Source organism: Amyelois transitella, chromosome 12 (assembly GCF_032362555.1).
Source record: "Amyelois transitella isolate CPQ chromosome 12, ilAmyTran1.1, whole genome shotgun sequence".
In the NCBI taxonomy this organism is placed as follows: domain Eukaryota; kingdom Metazoa; phylum Arthropoda; class Insecta; order Lepidoptera; family Pyralidae; genus Amyelois; species Amyelois transitella.
The window spans coordinates 278,904-293,679 of NC_083515.1; the positions used below are offsets into that span (position 1 = coordinate 278,904).

General features: G+C 39.9%; 1 protein-coding gene across 1 annotated transcript in view; it reads right to left on the reverse strand.

Moving 5' to 3' along the window:
- Window positions 1-14,776, reverse strand: part of LOC106142345 (sodium-independent sulfate anion transporter) — a 62,300-nt gene that overhangs the window by 8,046 nt on the left and 39,478 nt on the right. The window contains exons 5-9 of the mRNA XM_060946797.1: window positions 13,285-13,412; window positions 5,971-6,063; window positions 3,271-3,454; window positions 1,913-2,077; window positions 1,367-1,554 (exon numbers count right to left, since the gene is read on the reverse strand). Of these exons, the coding sequence (XP_060802780.1) occupies window positions 1,367-1,554; window positions 1,913-2,077; window positions 3,271-3,454; window positions 5,971-6,063; window positions 13,285-13,412 (758 nt within the window). The remainder of the gene's footprint in view (window positions 1-1,366; window positions 1,555-1,912; window positions 2,078-3,270; window positions 3,455-5,970; window positions 6,064-13,284; window positions 13,413-14,776) is intronic.

Here is a 14,776-nt window from a genome sequence, read left to right on the forward strand (position 1 = left end):
TTCAAAACCAGCTTGCTTAGACCGCCTTCTACAAACACCAAAAAGAGAGGCTTAGGGCTTTAATTCTACTCTGCCGTAAACCACATGGTGAAAAAATGTAGGACTATAATACTTAAACAAGGTTTTAATATTAGCTTCGCCCGCGTCAACTATAGTTTTTGAACGGGATGAAAAGTACCCTGTATCCTTCCGGACTCTTAAAGATACGGAAAATTTCAAGAAGATTATTTAAGTAGATAACGCGTGTCGAGACAACAAACAAATAAACTTATTTTCGCATTTATAAGTTAAGATTGTGTGCTATATGTCAACAAAATAACGCCAGTCTTTTTGGAAACTGTCTCTTTATGGGGCTGCTATCAGACTTGCCTTTAATTTCTTTTGTGTAGGTATAAAATACAATTATTTTGACCAAGATTCGGGAATGAACAAGTAATTTTTTTTGGATCTTCGTCAAAGGCGAATTAAATTCTTATCACAGATGACGCAAGTATAACAAAGACTAGGAGAACGATGATGATGTTGTGGAAGAAGTATATTGTCAAAATCCTGGAAAGACAGAAGAACCAAGGCTCCCGTGTCAAGCCCCTGGCGGTGGTGGCATTCCCGAAGGCCACGAGCCCAGAATAGAAGACGCGATGGAAAACGCGCGACAGCCACCAAGGGCTACACCAAGTAACTTAACTATAAAGAAGATAAGACTGGACAATATTGAACAACAAAACCTGCAAAGACAGAAGAACCAAGGCTCCCGTGTCAAGTCTCTGGCGTTGGTGGCATTCCAAGCGGCCACGGACACGAAAAAGAAGACGCGATTAAAAACACGCGACAGCCACCAAGTAACTTAACTATGGAGAAGATAAGACTGGACAATATTGAATAACAAAACCTGCAAAGACAGAAGAACCAAGGCTCCCGTGTCAAGCCCCTGGCGGTGGTGGCATTCCCGACGGCCACGAGCCCAGAATAGAAGACGCGATGGAAAACACGCGGCAGCCACCAAGGGCTACACCAAGTAACCTAACTATGGAGGAGATAAGACTGGACAATATTGAACAACAAAACCTGCAAAGACAGAAGAACCAGGGCTCCCGTGTCAAGTCTCTGGCGTTGGTGGCATTCCAGGCACCCAGAATAGAAGACGCGATTAAAAACACGCGACAGCCACCAAGTAACTTAACTATGGAGGCGATAAGACTGGACAATATTGAACAACAAAAACCTGCAAGGATAGAAGAACCAAGGCTCCCGTGTACAAATCCTTGGCGGTGGTGGCATTCCCGACGGCCACGAGCCCAGAATAGAAGACGCGATGGAAAACTTAACTATGGAGAAGATAAGACTGGACAATATTGAACAACAAAACCTGCAAAGATAGAAGAACTAGGGCTCCCGTGTACAGCCCGCCGGCGGTGGTGGCGACCCCGGACGCGTGGTTGACGGCGCCCCGGGACAGCGCCCCGGACACCGGCATGGAGTCCACCAGCGAAGATGCGATGTTGCAGACCCCTAAAGCCAGCATTTCTTGAGTGGCGTCCACGTACTTGCCTTCCGCTGGAACGAAGATTCATTTGTTTAATTCTTTGAACAATTGAATTTGTGTCTGGAATTCTGGGTTTTAATGTGTTAATAACATTTTCTTCTATAGATCCTATTCCATTGGTGTACGAAAACAATTATTTCAGAGAAACAGCATGCGCTACTACCCAGGCGCGGTAATGTAAGAGTAGCTTCGTGTTATAAGGTACATGATTTATCTATTTCTGGACTGTGGTTAAAGGCATACTCTAGGCACCAGACAGGAACTCCAGCAATAAGAGTTAGCTATGCTTTTGGTAACATTTTTATATGAGCCTGAGAATTAATAAATAAAGACTGAGAACAGTGTGTATTAGTAATAAATACCACTCACAGAACACTTTAGCCAGCGCAATGTTCTCCAGGATGGACAACAGTGGCACCACGAAGATGGCCGAGCCCAGGGTCGAGGTCATCTCCATGAAGGTGTAGGTGTGGTTGCCCACCGTGGCCGAGAGCGGCGGCGGCGCCAGCTGCGGCAACCCTGGCTTCACGTCACCTGGTACACAAAATGATTTTTATACATACATATATATGTATGTATGTACATACATACATAAAATCACGCCTCTTTCCCGGAGGGGTAGGCAGAGACTACCTCTTTCCACTTGCCACGATCTCTGCATATTTCCTTCGCTTCATCCACATTCATAACTCTCTTCATGCAAGCTCGGCGGTTTCGGGTACTTTTGACCTGACCCTTAACCTTGCCCTTACTGACCTAGAGTATGATTTTAATCATTAAGAATATCATCGTTATGTAAAACGATGATGATGAAAATTGACCAAAACTTTAAATTGAAAATCTAAATTATCTCAATTCTATCATTAAGCTAAACAGCTGAACGTGGCCTTTCAGTCTTTTGATGTTTACTGGCTCTGTCTACCCCGCAAGGGATATAGACGTGATTAAATGTTACGACATGACGTCACAAGCTTGCAGATTATCTGGGGAAAGAATGTTGGCCATTCCATCTTCGCTAGGCCCAGGTTTAGGGTCGACCGAAGAAGTCCTGGATATACGTCGCGGAAGATGACATGTAAGCCAAATAGTCCATTGGCTGAGGATGCCAAAGATCAAAGTGGAGAGAAAAAATTTGAAAGCTTAGCGGTGGAGAGTGCAACTGAGAAGTCACATATAAATAAGAGAGAGAATGATGGATGCCTTGTGGTTCCCGGCACCAATAGGAAAGAAAAATACTAGGACCACTCCATCCCTTTCCAATGAATGTCGTAAAGCGACTAAGAGATAGGATTTTAAACTTGGGAGTCTCCCTTCACTATTGGAATCTCCATTCTATCAAATAACAACTGAACATGACCTACATATCAGTCATTTCAATACTGTTAGCTCTATCTAACCTGCAAAGGATACACACATACATACATATGGTCACGTCTATATCGCTTACGGGGTAGACAGAGCCAGCAGTCTTGAAAAGACTGAATGGCCACGCTCAGCTTTTTGGCTTAATGATAAAATGAAGATTCAAATAGTGACAGGTTGCTAGCCCATCATCGCCTAAAAAAAGAATCCCAAGTTTGTAAGCCTATCCCTTAGTCGCCTTTTACGACATCCATGGGAAAGAGATGGAGTGGTCCTATTCTTTTTTGTATTGGTGCCGGGAACCACACGGCACCTGCAAAGGATTAAGACGTGATTTTACCTATGTGTGTATTTATGATAGATACCTGTCAACACGAATGGCGCCTGCTTCTGCGTGTCAAAGTAGTAGGCCAGCGCTGCGCAGACCAGCACCACGGTGATGTTCCTCGTGGTGGAGAGGAACCACAGCGCGTGCGCAGCCACGTCGCGCCAGCTGCGCCCTTCCGACGCCTCGTCCGCTTTGTTGCGCACTTTTATATCTTTTACTTTCTGAAACATAAATACATATGGTCACGTCTATATCCCTTGCGGGGCAGACAGGGCCAACAGTCTTGAAAAGACTGAATGGCCACGATCAGCTATTTGGCTTAGATAGAATTGAGATTCAAATAGTGACGGGTTGCTAGCCCATCGCCTAAAAAAGAATCCCAGCACAGCCAGCCAGCCAGCACACTTAAAAAAGAAGGTATTTTCGTTACTTTCTGAAAAAAAAAAGGTATTTTCGTTTATCTTTTAGGTTCCGGTTAAAAAGCTCTCAATTTGAACTAACAATTAAACATACACGTTGGTCAACCTGGTAACCTTGATTATTAGCAAAAAATCATTTAGTATAAAAGATAACATAATTTTAAAGTTGCTGAAGTAGCTGAGTTAGGGACTATACAATACCTATCTAGTTGAAATGGATCTCAAAATGTAAACAAGTCAGAATTTCAGTACCACAACAATAATCTGAAACACCAGTCAACCTTACATCCGGTCACGAGTCGCCCATAGTTAGCATTCCTTCACATTAATTATACTTCTGTTGAGATTGCGATATGTAAATGACACTTAAGAGAATGCTATCTGCCATCTCAGGAAGTGGAATAACACCTGTGTTTTCGATTGTCCAGTACTAAGATGTGGTAATTGTCTTTTGTCTGTTCCACAGTCATGTTACAAAACCGTACAACTACTAAATAAAATAACATATATACATAAATCACGCATCTTTCACAAGCAAAAATTAAACCTTACAAATGTTTGTTTGTTTGTTTGTAATATCTTTATTGCATAGAAATTTACACAGTAACAAGAAAATAGTAAGTAATGTATGTATTAATGTATGTGATCTGTGAGCTAAATGATGCAACTGTGCAGCGTTGGTGGTAGAACGGTTAAAGTGCCCGACGTAATGTTTGTGGGGGCACAGGTTCAATTCCTACGTCGGCCAACATACTAATAACTCTTTTCTGAATTAAATTAGTTTGCAAGAGAAAACATCGTAAGGAAACTTGAAAATTCAGACAAATGGATGTGTAATCATGATCCAAAATGGGTTATGTTCTTCTGACAAGGTTGTGGAGACCTAACAAGTCGAGATCAGTAATCTCGTGCTGCAGAGCTGAAGGTCGGATACCTATCTACTGTAAAAACAGACCGAAGCCGTGGAAAATACATACAAATAATCACGACTATATCCCTTGCGGGGTAGACAGAGCCATCACTCTTGAAAAGACTTATAGGCCACGTTTAGCTGTTTGGGTTAATGATGAAATTAAGATCCCAATATCCATGTATTTTTTACTATAAATCTGTGTCATGTTTAGATTGTGGAGAAAAATAAAGAAATTTGAAATAGAAACAGGCTGCTAACCCGTCGCCTAAAAGAAGAACCCCGAGTTTATAAGCCTATCCCTTAGTCATCCGTGATATAGTGATAATTAGTCCTATTCTTTTTTCTACCGGTGCAGGTAGCCATAAGGCAAAAACGAAAAAAATCTAGTATATATATAAATCGAAGTGTTTGCACGGTTTGGCGTAATGGATTAAAGTCACTGGGACTTCGAGCCACTCTCAGTAAGTGGTAGGTCGGATGTGGGCTACCGACTTGTTACATACACGTGCTAGGGGTCTCAATTTGATGTTGTTATGCTGGGTTAAGTCAAGTTTTTACATAAAACTACGGCCTTCTGACCTTCGCAACGTTTGTAGGGGAACCTTAACCTCATTCGAGTACCCACAATGTGCCGTAGTCACATTTGCGACATCCATGGAATAGACGAACGTATCTTGATCAAATTAAGGACGTCCTGGCAAAGGGTCAGGTCAAGAGTACCCGAAACCGCTGAGCTTGCATGAAGAGAGTTATGAATGTGGATGAAGCGAAGGTAGTATGCAGAGATCGTGGCAAGTGGAAAGATGTTGTCTCTGCTTACCCCTCCGGGAAAGAGGCGTGGTTCCCGGCACCAATACAAAAAAGAATAGGACCACTCCATCTCTTTCCCATGGATGTCGTAAAAGGCGACTAAGGGATAGGCTTATAAAATTGCGATCCTTTTTTTAGGCGATGGGCTAGCAACCTGTCACTATTTGGATCTCAATTCCATCATTAAGCCGAGCAGCTGAACGTGGCCATTCAATCTTTTCGGGACTGTTGGCTACCTCGTAAGGGATATAGACGTGACTTACGTGGCGTATGTAGGTATGTATGTATGGGAAATATACGAAATCTACATAATCTTTTAAAGTGACGCGAACCGCGTGATAAACTATCTTCTCTTCTTCCTCCTGCCTTTAGTCCTGGTTGTATATCTTTACCTTAATGGAGAGGAGCCCGGAATACGCCATTAGATCACGGTTTGGATAGGTCAGATTTTTACACGAAGCGACTCCCGTCTGACCATCGTAACCTTTGTGTAAGGGAACCTAAACCTGGCAAAAGTCATCCATGGGAAAGACAATCTGTCCTACTTATATAAGTGCCGGGAACCACACGGCATACAAACTATATCATAACTTACCCTAAGCAGCAGAAGCACGATAATGCAGGAAATGCCGAGCACGGTATCCCACAGTCTCGTCTCGCCAATGTGCTCGTACATACCAGTCCACACCTGTAAAAAGAACAATGAATCACGTCTACTTTACGGGGTAGACAGAGCCAGCAGTCTCACAAAGGCCACGATCAGCGGTACGGCTTAATGATAGTCAAAAGTCAATTAAGCGAAAATTTTATCTTGGATTATTTTCACATCGAAATCAAATTTGCGGTATGGCAGCTCTAGCTGATTGATAATAAAAACTGGCCAAGTGCGAGTCGGAAACGCGTACCAAAGGTTCTGTAGCGTCATCACTTTTGTTACTTAAATATTTATTGTTTTATATTCTTACTGTTTATTAAAATCCATACATATAATAAAACTGTAACTCAACTTTGTCTGTACATTGAAGATATTTAAGAAAAAAAATTATCAGGGGTTTTTTTAGGGTCAATAGAAGCCAAAACAATTTTTTTTAGAATTTTTGTCTGTCTGTCTGTCCGTCTGTCTGTCTGTATGTTTGTACGCGCATCACGCAAAATCTACCGAACGGATCTGAACGAAATTCGGCACAGATATAGTAAGTAACCTGGATTAGAATATAGGCTACTTTTTATCCTGAAATTCTATCCCAAGGGGATGAAATAGGGGGTGCAAGTTTGTATGGAACTTCGTCATTTTTGATTTGAATCGATATAAAAAGCTATAAATAATTATACATACATACATACATATGGTCACGTCTATATCCCTTGCGGGGTAGACAGAGCCAACAGTCTTAGAAAAGGCTGAATGGCCACGTTCAGCTATTTGGCTTAATGATAGAATTGAGATTCAAATAGTGACAGGTTGCTAACCCAACGCCTAAAAAAGAATCCCAAGTTTGTAAGCCTATCCCTTAGTCGCCTTTTACGACATCCATGGAAAAGAGCTGGAGTGGTCCTATTCTTTTTTGTGTTGGAGCCGGGAACCACACGGCACTATAAATAATTAATTCTTATATTTATTATAATGATTAAAAAAATAGCATTTTATTGATTTCATTCATTATGCTTTGTTTATTGATTTAGTTCCCGTGGTTTAGGTATTTATTTTTTGACCACCCGATACGAGATGGCGCCTCATGAGAATTTAAGAAATAACACGATTGTAGCCGCCGGCAAAATTTTTAATTAATTAAGTTTTAATTAAGTAATTTTAGTTTCGCCAGTACTTACTGTTTCACCACATCTTTAAGAAGATTTTTTTTTTATGTATGAGAAGATTTTTTATGTAGGTAGTTTGACGCACCCCGCATCGGCGACGGTTGCCATGTTCCTCAAAATTAGCAGGAATAACACACATATAGCAACGTCAGTTCTTACCGTTTCACCATTGATTTAGTTCCCGTGGTTTAGATATTTATTTTTTGACCACCCGATACGAGATGGCGCCACATGAGAATTTAAGAAATAACGCGATTGTAGCCGCTGGCAAATTTTTTAATTAATTAAAAATTCATTTTTCATTGATTTAGTTTCCATGGTTAAGACATTTACTTATTTGGAGAAAATAACAGGGAATCGCATTATAGGTGGTACCACTGTATTATTTTGTGGTTAATTTCGCCAGACTCTACCCGTAATAAGCCGAGGTACTAGAGCTGATGAAGTAAGCGCATGTCTCAAACGATCCATACTCTGGCCTCAGGTTAGGAAATTAAGTCTAACACGTAATACGTTAGGTGGTAACCCTCAAGCGCAAGAATTCTCAAATGTGTTATTTAAAATCGGTAATGGTACGTTGCCTGAATCGAACGGGTTGGTGACTCTGCCAGATAACTTCTGTCAAGTAGTCACTTCGGTGGAGGAACTTATCCATTTCGTTTATGGGGACCTAAGTATCTCAAATAATTCATCACGAGGATTCTTGGATATGCGAGCGAGCAATCCTAACACCCAAAAATGAGCAACCAGCTGCTAATAATTTAAGGATTTTGGAAAAAAAAATTATATACCAATCCATAAATACAGTTTTAGATAGTACCGATGCTACAACTTATCCGGTAGAGTTCCTTAATTCACTTTCGGCATCTGGACTGCCCGCGCATACAATTGCACTAAAAGTAGGCATTCCAATTATGTTGCTACGCAACCTAACGCCGCCGAAACGTTGTAATGGGACCCGCCTTAAAGTGGTGTCGCTTCATAACAATATTATAGAAGCTAAAATTCTTACTGGTTGTGCAGCTGGTGAAATTGTTTTTATACCGCGCATTCCCCTCATTCCCAACAACTTTCCATTTCAATTTAAGCGTGTACAGTTTCCAGTGGCTATATGTTTCGTGATGACAATTAACAAATCGCAAAGTCTTGGAGCAGCCGGAGTCGACCTCAGGACGAATTGCTTCTCACACGGACAGCTCTACGTCGCTTGCTCGCGGGTCACCAGCTGTGACAGTTTATTTGTGATGTCTCCAATGGGCAAGACAGCAAATGTTGTATACAAAGAGATACTTTAACTTTCCATTATTATACTTACCTTTTTTTGTCTTTACAATTTATTCGTTTTTTAACAGCTGCGCCCCCGGGACTTTGCTTTTGTAGGAAAAATAAATTATGTTCTATTACAGGCATTATTCTTCCCGTGTACGTAAGTTTCATCAAAATCTATCCAGTTGAATTTGCATGATTGAATAGCATCCTCAAACACGCACTCACGTAGGCACATCTATTTTTTTGCATAATATTAGTTAATGTCAATGCAAGGCTCTTAATCTAAGCAATCTTTTTATGGAAGCGAAATTAACGCAGGCGAAGCCGCGGGCAAAAGCTATCCATACATATAATAAAACTGTAACTCAACTTTGTCTGTACATTGAAGATATTTAAGAAAAAAAATTATCAGGGGTTTTTTTAGGGTCAATAGAAGCCAAAACAATTTTTTTTAGAATTTTTGTCTGTCTGTCTGTCCGTCTGTCTGTCTGTATGTTTGTACGCGCATCACGCAAAATCTACCGAACGGATCTGAACGAAATTCGGCACAGATATAGTAAGTAACCTGGATTAGAATATAGGCTACTTTTTATCCTGAAATTCTATCCCAAGGGGATGAAATAGGGGGTGCAAGTTTGTATGGAACTTCGTCATTTTTGATTTGAATCGATATAAAAAGCTATAAATAATTATACATACATACATACATATGGTCACGTCTATATCCCTTGCGGGGTAGACAGAGCCAACAGTCTTAGAAAAGGCTGAATGGCCACGTTCAGCTATTTGGCTTAATGATAGAATTGAGATTCAAATAGTGACAGGTTGCTAACCCAACGCCTAAAAAAGAATCCCAAGTTTGTAAGCCTATCCCTTAGTCGCCTTTTACGACATCCATGGAAAAGAGCTGGAGTGGTCCTATTCTTTTTTGTGTTGGAGCCGGGAACCACACGGCACTATAAATAATTAATTCTTATATTTATTATAATGATTAAAAAAATAGCATTTTATTGATTTCATTCATTATGCTTTGTTTATTGATTTAGTTCCCGTGGTTTAGGTATTTATTTTTTGACCACCCGATACGAGATGGCGCCTCATGAGAATTTAAGAAATAACACGATTGTAGCCGCCGGCAAAATTTTTAATTAATTAAGTTTTAATTAAGTAATTTTAGTTTCGCCAGTACTTACTGTTTCACCACATCTTTAAGAAGATTTTTTTTTATGTATGAGAAGATTTTTTATGTAGGTAGTTTGACGCACCCCGCATCGGCGACGGTTGCCATGTTCCTCAAAATTAGCAGGAATAACACACATATAGCAACGTCAGTTCTTACCGTTTCACCATTGATTTAGTTCCCGTGGTTTAGATATTTATTTTTTGACCACCCGATACGAGATGGCGCCACATGAGAATTTAAGAAATAACGCGATTGTAGCCGCTGGCAAATTTTTTAATTAATTAAAAATTCGTTTTTCATTGATTTAGTTTCCATGGTTAAGACATTTACTTATTTGGAGAAAATAACAGGGAATCGCATTATAGGTGGTACCACTGTATTATTTTGTGGTTAATTTCGCCAGACTCTACCCGTAATAAGCCGAGGTACTAGAGCTGATGAAGTAAGCGCATGTCTCAAACGATCCATACTCTGGCCTCAGGTTAGGAAATTAAGTCTAACACGTAATACGTTAGGTGGTAACCCTCAAGCGCAAGAATTCTCAAATGTGTTATTTAAAATCGGTAATGGTACGTTGCCTGAATCGAACGGGTTGGTGACTCTGCCAGATAACTTCTGTCAAGTAGTCACTTCGGTGGAGGAACTTATCCATTTCGTTTATGGGGACCTAAGTATCTCAAATAATTCATCACGAGGATTCTTGGATATGCGAGCGAGCAATCCTAACACCCAAAAATGAGCAACCAGCTGCTAATAATTTAAGGATTTTGGAAAAAAAAATTATATACCAATCCATAAATACAGTTTTAGATAGTACCGATGCTACAACTTATCCGGTAGAGTTCCTTAATTCACTTTCGGCATCTGGACTGCCCGCGCATACAATTGCACTAAAAGTAGGCATTCCAATTATGTTGCTACGCAACCTAACGCCGCCGAAACGTTGTAATGGGACCCGCCTTAAAGTGGTGTCGCTTCATAACAATATTATAGAAGCTAAAATTCTTACTGGTTGTGCAGCTGGTGAAATTGTTTTTATACCGCGCATTCCCCTCATTCCCAACAACTTTCCATTTCAATTTAAGCGTGTACAGTTTCCAGTGGCTATATATTTCGCGATGACAATTAACAAATCGCAAAGTCTTGGAGCAGCCGGAGTCGACCTCAGGACGAATTGCTTCTCACACGGACAGCTCTACGTCGCTTGCTCGCGGGTCACCAGCTGTGACAGTTTATTTGTGATGTCTCCAATGGGCAAGACAGCAAATGTTGTATACAAAGAGATACTTTAACTTTCCATTATTATACTTACCTTTTTTTGTCTTTACAATTTATTCTTTGCTTTTGTAGGAAAAATAAATTATGTTCTATTCCAGGCATTATTCTTCCCGTGTACGTAAGTTTCATCAAAATCTATCCAGTTGAATTTGCATGATTGAATAGCATCCTCAAACACGCACTCACGTAGGCACATCTATTTTTTTGCATAATATTAGTTTATGTCAATGCAAGGCTCTTAATCTAAGCAATCTTTTTATGGAAGCGAAATTAACGCAGGCGAAGCCGCGGGCAAAAGCTAGTATAGTATAAAACAAAGTCGCTATTTTAGTCTGTTTGTCTGTATGCTTAAATCTTTAAAATTACGCAACGGATTTTGATGCGGTTTTTTGTAACAGGTAGAGTGATTCAAGAGGAAGGTTTTTATGTATAATTTTTTCCGAATTTTGCACCCGTGCGAAGCCGGGGCGGGTCGCTAGTTAAAATATATTTGGAAACTGGTTTAATACTACGACGGACGGACAGCGAGGAAGTTAGTAATCCCGTTTTCACATTTTAGGTAGGTACGGAACCACGAAGAAGGATATTTTTTTGGGTTAAGGAATGTGCCGCAGCCAGCACATTGTGTGACCGGGCGGCCGCCGCCGAAGCCCCCAAGGCCGATAGAAAGTATGCCACAAGAAGTAACGCAAAAACTTCTGACTGTCGGCATAATGATCACACACAAAAAACCAGCAAATCTGTTTATTACAATTTGAAATTGAATTAGATGGGCTAGCAACCTGTCACTAATTGAATCTCAATTCTATCATTAAGCCAAATAGCTGAACGTGGCCATTCAGTCTTTTCAAGACTGTTGGCTCTGTCTACCCCGCAAGGGATATAGACGTGACCATATGTATGTATGAAATTGAATTAGGCCGTGTGGTTCCCGGCACGAATAGAAAAAAAGAATAGGACCACTCCATCTCTTTCATACGGATGTCGTAAAAGGCGACTAAGGGATAGGCTTTTAAACTTGGGATTCTTAAGCGATGGGCTATCAATCTGTCACTATTTGAATCGCAATTGTATCATTAAGCCAGACAGCCGAACGTGGCCTTTCAGTCTTTTCAACATTATTGGCTCTGTCTATCCCGCAAGGGATAAAGACGTGACTATATGTATGTATGGAATTGAATTATTTAGACTAGCGACCCGCCATGGCTTTGGTACATAAAGCTACATATACTAAACATACATAGGTACATAAAGCTTAAAACACCCTCAGATATTTAAATGATCGATTCAGTTCAGATGAATTCAAGCCATTGGGACTTTTTCTATCTTGATGAGATTCGAACCTGTATACTTTGGAACAGGCACGTTTCTTCCTAAGTCTACCACCAGCGATATAACACGTGATAATGTCAGCTAATCACTTAATACTAAAGAACTCCGGAAGCCATACCTCCAATCATGGTAACCATAGGTTGCAGGTTACAAGGAAATTACCCTCCACTTAGCGGCAAATACCCACTTTCTGACAAGTTGGATGTCATGGTATGTTCATATAATCACGTCTATATCCATTGCGGGGTAGACAGAGCCAACAGACTGATAGGCCACGTTCAGCTGTTCGGCTTAATGATAGAATTGAGATTCAAATAGTGGTAGGTTGCTAGTCCGTCGCCCAAAAGAATTGGGAATCTTCTTTTGGGCGATGGACTTTTTTTATAAACCTACCCAAGTCGACTTTTACGACATACACACATTTTCTTTTTTATTGGTGCCGGGAACCACACGGTTTTGTGTATGTCATGGTAATAAACAAAGATAAATCTTTTACTAGATTATGTCCGCAGTTCCGTCCGCGTAAAACAAAATATCATCACTTTGGGCTGTTGAGCCTGAAACATCGCTCCCGCTTCAGGTGATTTATAGAGTCATGACTTGAATATTGATTTACGGCAGCCTCTTCGGCTTTTTGAGACTCTCGTAAAAGGGGACATTGACTCACATATCAACGTTTGATGTTTTTTTAAAAGTACACCAAAGTGGATTCCCCAAATTCCCGCGGGAACGGATATAAGCCGGATTTTTCATTTCACGCAAGCGCGCTTACATTACTAAAATATAATTTCTTTGCCCTGTGGGTTTATTTAGCACGTGGTCTCGGCGGCGTGACTAAAGGTTTGTTATTCACGGTTCACGGTACATTTTAATGAAATAATACGATGAAAATGCCTGAAAAAAAAATGCTTTGATTTATCAAGTTTCTTATCTTATGACTGATTTCTTATTTGTGTGTTTTACAAAATTTTAACCCGTCCATATCGCTTATTTCAAGATTTGACTAGGATTTAATAAAAAATTGGTTACCTGCAAGAACTTGCCACCAGGGAAGCTGAGCCCCAGGATATCCTTGACCTGGGTGGTGGCGATGATGATGGCTGCAGCAGACGTGAAGCCCACAGACACCGGCCCGCTAATGAAGTCTATCAGGAACCCTGCAACCGACATTATGCTGGTCAGATATACTATGATCTTTAATCTCACCACTAGCAGTTTTCTGAATTGACTCAAACCTAAAAACTTGGTGGCCTCTGTGGCGCAGCGGTAAAACGCTTGTCTGTGACACCGGAGGTCCTGGGTTCGAATCCCAGCCCGGGCATGATGAGAAACGAACTTTCTCTGATTGGCCTGGGTCTTGGATGTTTATCTATATAAGTATTTATTATAAAATATAGTATCGTTGAGTTAGTATCTTGTAACGCAAGTTTCGAACTTACTTCGAGGCTAACTCAATCTGTGCAATTATGTCCGGTATATATTTATTTATTTATTATTATTTAAAATGTTTTGTGCTGGCGTAGCGACGCTTTTGCCCCGGCTTTACACGGGTAGCAATTATAAAAGTTAACTTTCCTCAGAGAACCCTCTTTCCAATATTTCAAAAAGGAACAAAATGCGTCCACAATTTTCCTAGATCAGCGCGTACATAGAGACAGATAACTTTGTAACATGTAGTGGTTACGAACTTCAAATTTGGACCCCAATATAATGATGCCAATGATTAATGAAGTCATTTGGGTCACGGTCCAGTTCGACACGATCATCGTAATTATTTAATCTGAAGGATTATCGTGATCTAGACTAGATTAGAAAACAATCTAGACTAGTTTACAATACATTAATGAATGGAAACTAGATTAGATTCATAGTACACCTTGAATTTCTTTTTCAGTCTCGATAACATCTTTAATTATTTATGAACCCTCGTCGAAAAAGGAGTGTTACAATATCTTTTATTTTGAAATATGTTTTACTGTATCTGTAAAAGTGGTGAATTGAATATTTTGACTACTATTGTAAGACTGGTTTTTGTCTGCGCCTTCCCTGCCGTGGGAATTAATACAAAATTTCATCAAAATCGATCTAGGGTTTAACGATAACAGATAAATTGTTTATGTTGGGAACAATGTTTTCACAGTTATTTTTTCTATTTCTTATTGATTTACAATAAATAATACAATAAATAAATATAATATTGCTGAAAGAATTTCTTATTAAAAATTCGAATTTTAAGGCAGCCGCCAACCTGCGTTGAAAATGTATTTGGGTGCTTCGTAAGATAACCATGCTAGCAAGAAAATTTGGATTAAGAGAGAAACAAGATATTGTGACCAATTTATAAAAGTCTGCATTAACTTGTGACGAATTAAATTATAAAATAAAAAAAAATATGGTAGACCGTAATTTAATAAGAAAATATATATATTTGCATGGAATTTTTTTAGTCACGAGTACCTACATATGTGTCTATATGTACAATGTGAAAATAGGTGTGACTATAAATACGTTTCATTCATTC